Source organism: Mirounga angustirostris, unplaced genomic scaffold (genome assembly GCF_029215605.1).
Source record: "Mirounga angustirostris isolate CCGP_5_RB_7025 unplaced genomic scaffold, mMirAng1.0.hap1 SCAF_16, whole genome shotgun sequence".
NCBI classification, from domain to species: Eukaryota; Metazoa; Chordata; class Mammalia; order Carnivora; family Phocidae; genus Mirounga; species Mirounga angustirostris.
In genome coordinates this window covers 27,544,422-27,557,216 of record NW_026991724.1, presented here as the reverse complement: position 1 = coordinate 27,557,216, position 12,795 = coordinate 27,544,422, and the positions used below count along the sequence as shown (strand labels likewise).

The 12,795-nt window shown below is 41.4% G+C and overlaps 2 protein-coding genes across 3 annotated transcripts in view; one reads left to right on the top strand and one right to left on the bottom strand.

Annotated features, from left to right (window-relative positions):
* Positions 1-5,551: 5,551 nt before the first annotated feature.
* Positions 5,552-12,795, bottom strand: part of BBS2 (Bardet-Biedl syndrome 2) — a 32,873-nt gene continuing 25,629 nt past the window's right edge. For both annotated transcript variants that reach the window (XM_045891091.2, XM_064581042.1), the window contains 2 exons: positions 6,809-6,957; positions 5,552-6,009 (listed from right to left, as the gene is read on the bottom strand). In XM_045891091.2, coding sequence (XP_045747047.1) covers positions 5,903-6,009; positions 6,809-6,957 — 256 coding nt within the window. In that variant the 3' untranslated portion in view covers positions 5,552-5,902. The remainder of the gene's footprint in view (positions 6,010-6,808; positions 6,958-12,795) is intronic.
* On the top strand, positions 10,945-11,453 carry LOC123842856 (small ribosomal subunit protein eS24-like). The gene has a single exon (XM_045872039.2). It carries the CDS (start codon positions 10,951-10,953, stop codon positions 11,341-11,343), a length of 393 nt encoding a protein of 130 aa, XP_045727995.2. The 5' UTR covers positions 10,945-10,950; the 3' UTR covers positions 11,344-11,453.

Here is a 12,795-nt window from a genome sequence, read left to right as displayed (position 1 = left end):
TAAAGATTTTATTATTTATTTGACAGAGAGAGACACAGCGAGAGAGGGAACACAAGCAGGGGGAGTGGGAGAGGGAGAAGCAGGCCTCCTGCGGAGCAGGGAGCCCAATGCGGGGCTCGATCCCAGGACCCTGTGATCATGACCTGAGCCGAAGGCAGACGCCCAACGACTGAGCCACTCAGGCGCCCCTCCAGTGTTTTTTTTAATACGCAAGGCCGATTCTGCCCTTCCTAATCGCACTGGTTTAGAACATTGCAGAAACTTCTAGCCTCTTCTTGCTGGGCTCATGATACTTCCTCCCACTGCTTATGGCTTTGTTTCACTGACTCTCCTAGGACAGTGTAGACTTAGATGACGGTGTTCCTGCCTTGGTAAACGCGGGCCTGGCCCGAAGCACACGGCCCCCGCCTCGGGAGGCTTCTGGATGGCAGAGGAGAGGGCTGCTTGTGCCCTGTGTAGTGGCTCCCGGGGCTGCTGCCTTTCCATCCTGGAGTTGGGATTCTGGCCTCATGCGTCTTTCCTTTTCCTAAACACTCTAGGATCGACTATAAAATTTGTTGCCTTTTTTTCTTTAAAAGGACAAAGGCTGGGGCGCCTGGGTGGCTCAGACGGTTGGGCGTCTGCCTTCGGCTCAGGTCATGATCCCGGGGTCCTGGGATCGAGTCCCGCATCGGGCTCCCTGCTCCTTGGGAGCCTGCTTCTCTCTCTCTCTCTCTGTCTCTCATGAATAAATAAATAAAATCTAAAAAAAAAAAAAAAAAAAGGACAAAGGCTAAAGGCCCCATCAAAATGCCAAGAGGCTGTGCACTCTGTTACATTCTTTTCCCCTGGACCATCGTGGGGGTCACATGAGAAGTACCACGTGTCCATGTGGGTGTGCCAAGTGGGCATCGGGGTCACTGCATCTCTAGCTGAAAGACGCTATTCTCATTCCATTCTTGTCTTCTCGTTTCCTCTCTTTTTTACACGTATTACTAGCTGCTACCATAGCTTTTATTGGGCGTTTCATTAATCAAGAGCAAAAGCATTGGGCTTTTATCTTCGTTAATCTCGTAACACTTTGAGTATTGACTCTATTCTAAAGTTGACCTTAAATGAGAGAATGAAGTTCACTTTCTTTTAGGTTGATGGTTTTAAAATTTGTTTAATTTTGCACCCCAGTCAGTAAAAAATGTTTTAGCATTTATACCCGTTATATGGATATCTGTCTAGAAATTTTTCACATGCACTAATATTCAGTATTGTTACAAAACACATCTTTTTCCCAGCTGAGATGAGAAAGAAGCACCTAGAGCTAGTGTTCTAATGGTGTCTTCCCACGCCCACACGGTACTGGGCCAGTGTACATGCATACTATTTTGGAGACCACAGTTTTTTCACCATGGTATAACACTCACGGGTTACAACTACTTTATAACCAATGGCTTACATTTCAAAGCTTGCCTTTTCTTTTCAGTTGCTACAGACTGAATGAAGGTCATCCCTACAATATGACTTTCACTCACTTGCTTTCTGGTGTGTTTTCATGATTGGGAGAGAGAGGGGTAAGGTTCTAATGAACCCGTCAGTGGCATTAACTGGAAGTGGAGGGCCCAGGAGAAAGTGCCAGGCAGGTGAAACCATCACATATGCCAAGCTGGGAAAATAGAAACTCGTGGCTCTAGGTGACACGTACGATGCCACCCAGCTTGTCCTGTTCTGGAGCACTCCGTCTAAACCTTAGCAAACTACACAAGCGTTAAAATGTGCTTATTAGTTTCTCCTTAATCTCAGTGTGTTTACGGTCTGTCAACACGGCAGAATCTTCTATACACTATGGGAAAGGATTTCGGTGCCTGAAGGGAGAGCAAGTCCCTGAAAGCCAGACTCTGATGCTTCTGTCCGTTACATCATCTACAGCAGCTCCTCTTAGAGGACCCTGTAGCTCGCAGGTCCCTTTCCTGCACTGAAGACATCAGTGACTGAGAAGCTGTTTTTCCTAGTACTTCATTCTTCCTCTCGATCTTTAGGGCTTCAGCCAGTGTCAACAACTGTTTAGTGGCAAAAGAGAAATTAAAACATGGGCATCTTTGAAATACTTGTTTCAGATAAGAGCTATGGTGTTCACCTATATAATATATGGCATCTTCTCTCTTAATTCTTAACAGTGAACCTCCAATCCTTATCATTCCTTTTAGTAAAGGAAGATTTTTCCCCCCCGGAGAGCAGCTTTATATTTTTTCAGATTATATAAATAATACATGTTCATTGTGAAGAAGTAGAACATGGAAAAATATGAAGGAAAGGTCATCCATCTGGAATCCCACCATCCTGCGACAGCCACTGTGGTACTTTGTAATGTACTGAGACAGAGAATGTGCCTTCCAGAGACTGCTTCACCGCTTCCTACAGCTGCGTAAGGTCGCCCCCCGGAGAACAAATCCCCTTTATATGTTCATAATGATGGAAATTAAGAATGTTTTCATAAAGTTATTTTGAGAGCATATTAGCATTTCTGTTAAGAGGAGGAAAAATAAAATGTTTAAGGAAGAACTCTATTAATAATCTAACTTCTGTCCCCTGTTTTAAAGATGTGGAAAATGAAGCCTAGAAGGGAAAGAGGCTGGTTTTGAAGCTGGTTTTGAACCTGGCTTCTCTACTGCTCATTGACTGGCTCCTACACTCCACTGAATGCGGTGGTTTCTTTCCCACAGAATACTGAAGGAAAAAAAAAAAATCACTGCTTGGGCTACCTCTCCTAGACCAGTATTTCTTCAGCCAGAAGCTTTGGCTGTCGTACGTCTTCGGTACCAGTATGTACTTCCTTATATGCCACTGACACTGAGGGAGAAAATGCAAAGCCCGTTAGAAGGGTCCTTGGGACATCAGCTTTCCAGCCCTAATGAACTGAATGTTCCTGCAAAAACACACGATTTCTTTCTCTGACTGATGCAAAATCAGCCCATGTAGACAGTTCTGAAAACTACTTGGGAATCGTCCATGTGACATCATTTTAGGAAAAACAGATTTCTGTACCATACAAATAAAAAGATGAGTCAGGAGCTTCAGCATCTAGTGTGGGCAGGGGCCAGATGGGAAAGAGGCAAAATGCAAAACACCAAGCTGCAAATGGGTTCCTTACTGTACTTCAGTTTCAAAGTGAAAGCAGAGATAATTTAGTTCTGTGATCACAGGCCTCTGCACTGGCAGATTTGTAACTGCTAATTATAAACTTTGAAACATAAATAATGTTGGAACTCATTCTTGTAAAGCACTTCTAGGGTTGCATAATTGTTGTGAAGTCCCTAGTTCTGTGATGTTGGAAGCTCCTGAGGGACTGGCTGAGGACAGGCAATTCCATGGAGAGCAGCAGGTGCTTCTCTGTGCTCGGAGCACTGGCTCAGCACCGCTGGGAGGAGAAAGCCGATTGAGGTGCAGCCCCTGTTCTCAGTAGAGGATTAACATCGATCTAAACACAGAATGTAATAAGCGTTAAGGAACAGCTACGGGAGGGATCTCCTAAGGAGAGAGCATTTGAGCCAAGCCTTGATGTATGTGGATAGGAAGACATGTGGGAAATAATAAAAACCATACTCTTTCAAAAATACTGAGTACCTGAATTTGGCAGGGGACGGGAGACTTTTTTAAAGGGATGCTCGAAAAATGACTTCAAAGCTTTCTCCCAGATCCCAGGATCCTCAAGATCAGCTTTTCAATGAAGGCTCAGTGTTCACTTAAAGCTTCAACAAAACGCAGCAACAAAATAGAGTTTAAGCTATGACTTCTTAGAAGGCCTCAGATTCTATCAGGATAGAAAAATATGGTAACAAAACAGAGAGGCAACGGATAACCAAATAGTTTTTCTCCTCCTTAAGCTGAACATGGTGACTTATAAGGGGAAAAGAGATGGTAGAAGGTTTTATGAACATTTTCATCTCATCCAGTCTTTACATGACTGGGAACAGTTGGAATAGCAGGAAGGGCCATGGCTACTTGGTGTCAAACCCACACCAAGACTCACCAAGCTGTGAGACCCTGTAGAAAACATTCTGCCTCTCTGAGCTCAGTGATAAATACCAAGAGGATCAAATTAATGTGAAAATCATCTATTTGTAACCTATAAATCAGGACTATTTGAAGATACATTCTACTGCAGGTCAACCCCTTCGAGACTTGCTATGAGTATTTTTAGGTCTAAGAAGGAAGCTTTTTGGCTGAAGAATAACTGAATGACCTTTGATGAGATTATTCTGTTAGGATATGACCTGAGCCAAAGGCAGACACTTAACGGCTGAGCCACCCACGTGCCCCGAATAGTGCCGTACAATTTAAAACCAGCACCAACTAGAGATTTTAATCTCAAAACGTACAGGTTACACTGTAGTTATTAAAACAGAGAAAGACTCTGGGGCGCCCGGGTGGCTCGGCCGGTTAAGCGTCTGCCTTCGGCTCAGGTCGTGATCTCGGGGTCCTGGGATCGAGTTCCGAGTCCGGGCTCCCTGCTCGGCGGGGGTGCCTGCTTCTCCCGCTGCTTGTGCTCTCGCGCTCTCTCTCTGCCAAATAAATAATCTTTTAAATCAATTAACTTTAAAAAAAGAAAACGGAATAAGAGTCAAGAGTGGAACTCGAGTTTCGCCAGCGGCTCTGACGCTGGCAAGTAACTCCTCCCTGCGTCTCAGCTCCCTCATCCCTCATCTTTGACGCACACGTGGTGGGTGCTCTACTACGTCAGGGATCATGAGAAATAGTACAGGGCATGTGGGTGTCTTATTTTTTAAGGTTTTATTTTTTTATTTGACAGAGAGATAGAGAGAGAACAAGTAGACAGAGAGGCAGGCAGAGGGAGAGGGAGAAGCAGGCTTCCCGCTGAGCAAGGAGGCCCCTATCCGGACTCAATCCCAGGACCCCGCGATCATGACCTGAGCCGAAGGCAGACGCTTAACCAACTGAGCCACCCAGGCGCCCCTATGTGGGTGTCTTTTGAGCTTATAGGTTGAAAATGTTAAACAAACTGCAGTGAGGTGTGGCCATGTTAGCTGACAGAACACAAGTAGGAATGATAAGGTGCTATTTCCAGATCACAGCTTTGAGAAAAGCTTTCCCTGTCCTACTGACTTGGACTTAAATCACGGCAAGGCCTTCTCACATCGGGTTCCTGGCACCATCAGGCCTTCATCGTATGCAGTGAACGTGAAAACAGTCACCCGAATCCATTTCCTGAAACTCCTTTCTCTAGAGAACTCCAAGAAAGGCTGCCCTAGAGGATGACATGGCTGCATGATCACAGGAAGCGGGGTTCCTGAATAACTATAGAGACATCCTGACATAAATGAGAAATAAATGGGTCATTATGAACTGTGAGGTCTATTAGTTTCAGTAGCTAACATTACCCCCAATTAACAGATCACCTTCAACTGACTCTCCCTTAAGTGCAGACGTGTTGCTTATACCCACGTCAGTGATAAAGGGCACACAAACCCAGTACCCATGCTTGTGTTTTCCTCCACAGCATGCAAATGGTTTCTGCAAGTCTAAGACGGTGGTGACTACAGTTAACACAAAGTGCAATTCCTAAGTTTTAATGAAAAACTTTTTAATTACAAATTCAATTACAATTTCAAGGAAGAAGATGTATCTATACATCTATATACCAATTTTACATACATACAAAAAAAACCTGGACTTTGAAGCCCTAGCATTTTAAAAGTATTCCCCTCCTCTACAGAAACCTGGTATTACTCGCTAACAGGGCAACTGATTCTAAACACAGAAAGGGATGCGATGGTTGTCTGCATTTGTACCATTCACCAAGGCTACCGCCATTCTTAGCACCTGGCTTCACCAGGATGTGGTTCAGGCAAACTAGCCTCGATTTTTAGGGAAGAACGCTTTTTAGGGATTTCATTACCTATTTTTTCCTTTCCTAAGAAGAAGCTGTTCCCACCCGCATGATTCTGAACAGCGTGTTGATGTTGTTGCTTCGAATCGCATCCCGACAAGCAGTGATCACCTGGTTCTTTGGTTTTCCAACTGTGTGGGATGAAACATCAAATCAGTACAATCCGAAAGATGATTAAAAGTAAAATTATAAATCAGAGGCCAGCTTTAAAACAGCATAAAACTAGAGTAGAGAAAAGATATATGGTGGGCAAATTTAATTTATCTTACCACTCTCCAAAAAAGGTAACTCTGTGAGGAAATTTATCACAAACCAAATCTAGGGACCATCTCAAACCTAGAAATGAATTCAGTTTTATAGAAGAGGATCAAAGCACAGATCCACCTAACAAAGATTATTTTTTTTCCCTAAAGATTTTAAGTAATCTCTAAACCCAACATGGGGCTCAAACTCATGACCCCGAGATCAAGAGTTGCATGGTCTTCGTACTGAGCCAGGTGCCCAAGCAAAGATTATTTTTCTAAAAGGAGGTCAAAGCATTGACCCAAACAACAGATTTCAGGTATAAATCTCTGGCGATATTTCTGCTTCCTTTGATTTATTCTATTCCTCTTTTTCTGTATTTTAAGTTGGACACTTAGCTCATTAATTTTTAGTCTCCCTTTTGAAAAAATAGGTATATTTAAGACTTTCCCCTTGGGTATATGTCATTAGGTTTTCCTTGGAAGGTGCAGCAAGATCTAAGAAAAAGGGCTGAAAGTTTTCTTTCCCTCTGAAGTCTGCAGATTGACTAAAGCCAAACTGCGACCAAGCTGGGTATCAAAGGTATGCTGCTGTCAGCCCAGTATGAATTCTAGAAGCTACCACTAGCTCTAAGGGTTCTCACCCCCAAATTACAGACTACTTATAATGCTACAAAAAGAGACTTACCCCGCAGACGACCAGCTCTTTGAATGGCCTGATTTACTGCTTTGAGGTTCCCCAGGAGCTCCGTGTGGTTGTTACAGCGAATTTTGTATCCATTTAGCAAGTCCTTATTGAGGTCATACAGTTCCATGTAGCGGTTCTTCATGGTTTTCCTGTGTAATTCAACAGAAGTGTATTACCATCATTGTACCTCAATATGGCAGGCTGAGATGAAAACACCTGCAAATTTCTTACAGAAAGACAACACCAAAATTTTTAACTTTGAAATGTTTGCTTTGAAACATTGAGAAGTTCCTATCAGAATATCCCATTTCGGGCGCCTGGGTGGCTCAGTTGGTTAAGCGACTGCCTTCGGCTCAGGTCATGATCCTGGAGTCCTGGGATCGAGTCCCGCATCGGGCTCCCTGCTCAGCAGGGGGTCTGCTTCTCCCTCTGACCCTCTTCCCTCTCGTGCTCTCTGTCTCTCATTCTCTCTCTCTCAAATAAATAAATAAAATCTTTAAAAAAAAAAAAAAGAAAAAATATCCCATTTCTTCCAGATAAATGGAAGACAAGTGGCCTTTCTTGGTTAATTGGTCCATGGAACCGAGAATTATTAAGTGCCCACTGTGCTGGGGAGTAAGGAAAGGCAGGCAAGGCAAGAAGCTAGCTTCACAGTTTCTGATTAATATTCATTGGGCAAAAATGACCTTATTCTTTTTTTTTGAATTTTATTATGTTATGTTAGTCACCATACAATACATCATTGGCTTTTGATGTGGTGATCCACGATCCATTGTTTTCGTATAACACCCAGTGCTCCATGCAGTACGTGCCCTCCTTAATACCCATCACCGGGCTAACCAATCCCCCCTCCCCCCTCCCCTCTAAAACCCTGTTTGTTTCTCAGAGTCCATAGTCTCTCATGGTTCATCTCTCCCTCCGATTTCCCCCCTTCATTCTTCCCTTCCTTCTCCCAATGTCCTCCATGCTATTCCTTATGTTCCACAAACAAGTGAAACCATATGATAATTGACTTTCTCTGCTTGACTTATTTCACTTAGCATAATCTCCTCCAATCCCATCCATGTTGATATAAAAATTGGGTATTCATCCTTTCTGATGGCTGAGTAATATTCCATTGTATATATGGACCACATCTTTATCCATTCAAAAGTGACCTTATTCTTAATGTTTTTAGACAACTAATAAATTCAGCTTCTGATTTTATCAAGGTTTTAAGAAACAAGCCTTAAATTTAAAACCACACTGAGACATTATTACACAACGATGAAAATGACTAAAATAAAATAAACTGATAAAGACAAATGCTGACAAGGATGTAGAGCAACTGGAATGCTCCTGCCCCACGGATGGGAAGGCAGAATGGTACAGCTACTTTGTAAAATGACTGCACAGTTTCTTTCAAGTTAAATATGCACTTACTATGAAACCCACAAATCCCATTACAAGTATTTACCCAAAATAAGTGAAAACGTGTCTGCAAAAAAACTACGCAAATGTCTATAGCAGCTTTGTTCACAATCACGGGAGTTTGGAAACAACCCAATTCAATCAATGAGTGGATAAAGAAAGTATAGTAAGTATGGTATGTCCATTCGGTGGAACAGTACTGTAGCCAGCAATAAAAAGTAACAAATTACTGACACAGGCAACAACATGGATGAATCTCAAAGGCATGAGGGTAAGTGGAAGAAGCCAGGCTCAAAAGGCATATACTATATGATTCCATGTGTATGACATTTTGGAAAAGGCAAAACTGCAGGGAGAGAAATTGGATCAGTGGGTGCCAAGGACCAGAGGTGAGGGGTTTGGGGGTACTGATGCAGAGAGGCACAAGGGTGATGGAAATAGTCTACATCTTAACTGTGGCAGTAGCAACATGGTTTTATATGTTTCTAAAATTTACGAACTGTAAACCTTAAAAGGGTGAATTTTCTGCTTGTGTATAATAAGTTATATATCAACTAAGTTGGCTTTAAAAAATAAAAATATACATATGAATCTCTAAATGAAATATAAATAATTCAGGAAAAAAAGGGATTTAGAGGTTGGTGGTCACTTTCCTCCAGTTTAGCAATCAAATGCCTAAACAACAGCTCTCTGACTGAAAAAGAAAAAAAAAAAAGAGAGAGAGTAGAAAAGGTGCCCTGGAGATAAAGTTGGCCAAAAAAAGCAAAAACCTCATATACCTCAAAGACAACAACAGAAGAAAATGAATTGCAAAGTAAGAGGCAAAACAGTCTCAATTTACAAAGGATACAAATTCACATCTGGAAAAATTAAACTCTAACATAATTTAGTAAAGTAGTAGATTATAAAATCAATATACAAAACTTAGCAGTGCTCATATATTCAAACAAAAAAACCAGAAGATGTAATGTGGAAGAAAGATCCTATTTACAACTGCAAAAATAAAACAGTTGGGCATAAACTTAACAAGAAATAGCTAATACCTACGTGAAGGACCTAAAACATGACTGGAACACATGTCAAGACATACCATGTTCTGAGAAGGCTGAACATCCTTGTAACAATGTCAGATCAAGTTCATAAATGTAACGTGATCCCAAGAAAAACACGTATTTTTTTTTTTCTGGAGCTAAAAAAAAATGATAAAGTTCACTGGAAAAGACAAGCGCAGTAGGCAAGAAGACCATCAAAAGGAAAACAACAGGGGCTGGGAGGAGGGGCACCTAGCCATACCAGAAAACATACAAAGCACCTATAAATAAAAAAACAGTAGTGTCAATTGAAGAGACAAGACCAATAGAACAGGATAGGGAATCCAGAAATAGACCCAAGTGCATGTGGAAATATGATACGTGATAAAGGCAAGCATCTCAAATCAGTGAGAAAAAACTGCCTTTAAAGTAATAGTATTAAAACAGCACAGAAAAAGAGAAAACTGATTTTACCACTGTTATGCCAAACACTGGGATAAACTCCAACTGGAACAAAGACTTAAACGTAGAAGAGGAAAACATACAAATACTAAAAGAAAAAGAAACAGGTGAATTATTCTATAACCTCGGGGTAGAAGTTTAATTAATGATCAATTTGACTACGTGAAAACTTTAAAAAGCTGCTACATGGCAAAAGCAAAAATAAATTTTAAAAAAATCAAAGGACAGATACAAATAACAAAAAACTATGCATCTCATATCACAAACAGTTAATCTACCAATATATAAACACTCAAAATAATTAAATAGTTCACACACAAAAAGAAATACAAATGGCCCTTAAAACAATGAAAAGATGCTCAACACTGCTCACAATAAAACAAAATGAAAACCACAGTGAGACCACTTCCTACCCACTGAGTTGGTAAATATCTGAGAGTGTGCCAACATACTCCATTGCAAGGCTGAAGAGAAACGCACTCTCAGATATCACTGATGAGAATGCAAAATGATACCACACCTATGGAGGAGAATTTGGCAGTATCTCGCAAAATTCTGTATGCAAGTTACCATTTACTCTGGCAATTCCATTTCAGGACTTTTTCCCAAAGATACCTCAGCAAAAAGATGAAAAAAATTACGTAACAAAGCTATGGGCTGCAGCATTATCTATAAGAGCAAAAGAGCAATCCAAATGGAGGGAACTGGCTGAATAAGCATCCAGAGAATGGGTGCTATACAGCTGTAAAAACAACAAAAAGTATCTCTGTACATGACTGTGAAGTGATTGCAATATTTTTAAGTGTAGGGGGCAGGGCGCCTGGGTGGCTCAGTTGGTTAAGCGACTGCCTTCGGCTCAGGTCATGATCCTGGAGTCCCTGGATCGAGTCCCGCATCGGGCTCCCTGCTCGGCAGGGAGTCTGCTTCTCCCTCTCCCACTCCCCGTTTGTGTTCCCTCTCTCGCTGTGTCTTTCTCTGTCAAATAAATAAATAAAATCTTAAAAAAAAAAAAAAAATAAGTGTAGGGGGCACCTGGGTGGCTCAGATGGTTAAGCGTCTGCCTTCGGCTCAGGTCATGGTCCCGGGGTCCTGGGATCGAGTCCCGCATTGGGCTCCCTGCTCAGCAGGGAGCCTGCTTCTCCCTCTGCTTCTCTATCTCTGTCTCTTATGAATAAATAAATAAAATCTTTTAAAAAAAAAAGAATATTTTTAAGTGTAAAAAAGCCAGGCGGGATCATCATGAACGACACAGTAACTATCCGGACCAGGAAGTTCATGACTAACCGACTACTTCAGCGGAAACAGATGGTCATTGATGTTCTTCACCCCGGAAAGACAACAGTACCTAAGACAGATATTCGGGAAAAACTAGCCAAAATGTACAAGACCACACCAGATGTCATATTTGTGTTTGGATTCAGAACCCATTTTGGTGGTGGCAAGACAACCGGCTTTGGCATGATATATGATTCCTTGGATTATGCAAAGAAAAATGAACCCAAACACAGACTTGCAAGACATGGCCTGTATGAGAAGAAAAAGACATCAAGAAAACAGCGAAAGGAACGCAAGAACAGAATGAAGAAAGTCAGGGGGACTGCAAAAGCCAATGTTGGTGCTGGCAAAAAGTGAGCTGGAGATTGGACAACAGAAGGAGTAAAGATGCTGCAGTGGCTTTATCTGGTTGTGCAGATTTTTCATGAGAGGATCAATAAACTAAGAATGTTAAAAAAAAAAAAAAACAGGCGAAGAAGAGTAACGTGCGATGATTTACCTAGTGAGGGAGGAGACGCGAATGTGTATATACGTGTGTGTGTGTGTGTGTATTCAAATTTTGATTGGTTATGTATAGTGAGAGGGAGGGAACAGGATGAAGGTAACAGGAATTAGAAGTTAGACTTTTCTGTACATTGTTTTATAGCAATGACTTTGGAACCACATAAGGGTTTTAATACATTTGTAATAAAATTAAATCAAAAAGGAAAAAATGTCAGTTCCCACAAGACCAAAGGCAAAATGAACCAATTGAAGCTAAGTATATATCAAATTTGTGGCAAAACTAAAAGAGGGGAATTATTTCAAATACAATAATTTGACGAAAAATCCCCACTGGAATATACTCTAAAGACACAAAAAAACTAGAAAAAAAGTTTTTACTGTTTTCAGCAGTCATACTGTTGATGGTAATATTGGTATTATTCTAGCAAGTACTCATGTGGATACTGGTTAGAGCCATGAGTTCCAATGTAAGAAAGAAGAGATACAGCTTTAAAATCAAAGCTAAGAGCCTACATTCATAAATTTGAAATGGAAATAGTATGAACTCACGATATGTCTCTCATTAAAAATATACATACATTTCCCGGCTCTATCCATTGAAAAGTCCTAGAAACAGTAACCAACCTAGTGGCAATGAGCACCTCTAATGTGCAAACTATCATCTCTAAATACCATTTCCCACTAAAAAGAACCAAGGCTCCTTAGAGAAATGGCTGATTCCTGATTCAGAACGGATGTACCAGATAAGCCTAAAACATCCTGTACAAGAAAACAAGGACCTAACAGAAATATTGGCTATGTCCAAAGGTAGCTGTAGCCAACCTGAAAAGGTTTCCACTGGCCAAAGTCAGCACAATTTAGCCATCATACAGAGTAACAAAAATGGATTGAAGTACATTAAATATGTTAAAATACGAGTTTATAAGGAATTAAAAATCTCACTGGTCAACATGGAGGATGCTAGAGAACCAACTCATTATTTTATTATTATTAATACATATTTCTTTTATTTAAGTAGGCTCCATGCTCAGCACAGAGCCCAACGTGGGGCTTGAACCCTGAGATCAAAACCTGAGTTCAGGGACGCCTGGGTGGCTCAACCGGTTAAGTGTCTGCCTTCAGCTAAGGTCACTAACCCAGGGTCCTGTGATCGAGCCCCACGTTGGGCTCCCTGCTCAGCGGGAAGCCTGCTTCTCCCTCTCCTTCTGTCCCTCCCCCCACTCACGTGCGCACGCTCTGTCTCTCTCTCCCTCTCTTTCTCTCAAATAAATAAATAAAATCTTAAAGAAAAAAAACCCCTGAACT

What these genes read in the sequence shown, in the direction of transcription:
- LOC123842856 (XM_045872039.2), top strand. Translation starts at nt 10,951, where the DNA reads ATGAACGACACAGTAACTATCCGGACCAGGAAGTTCATGACTAACCGA.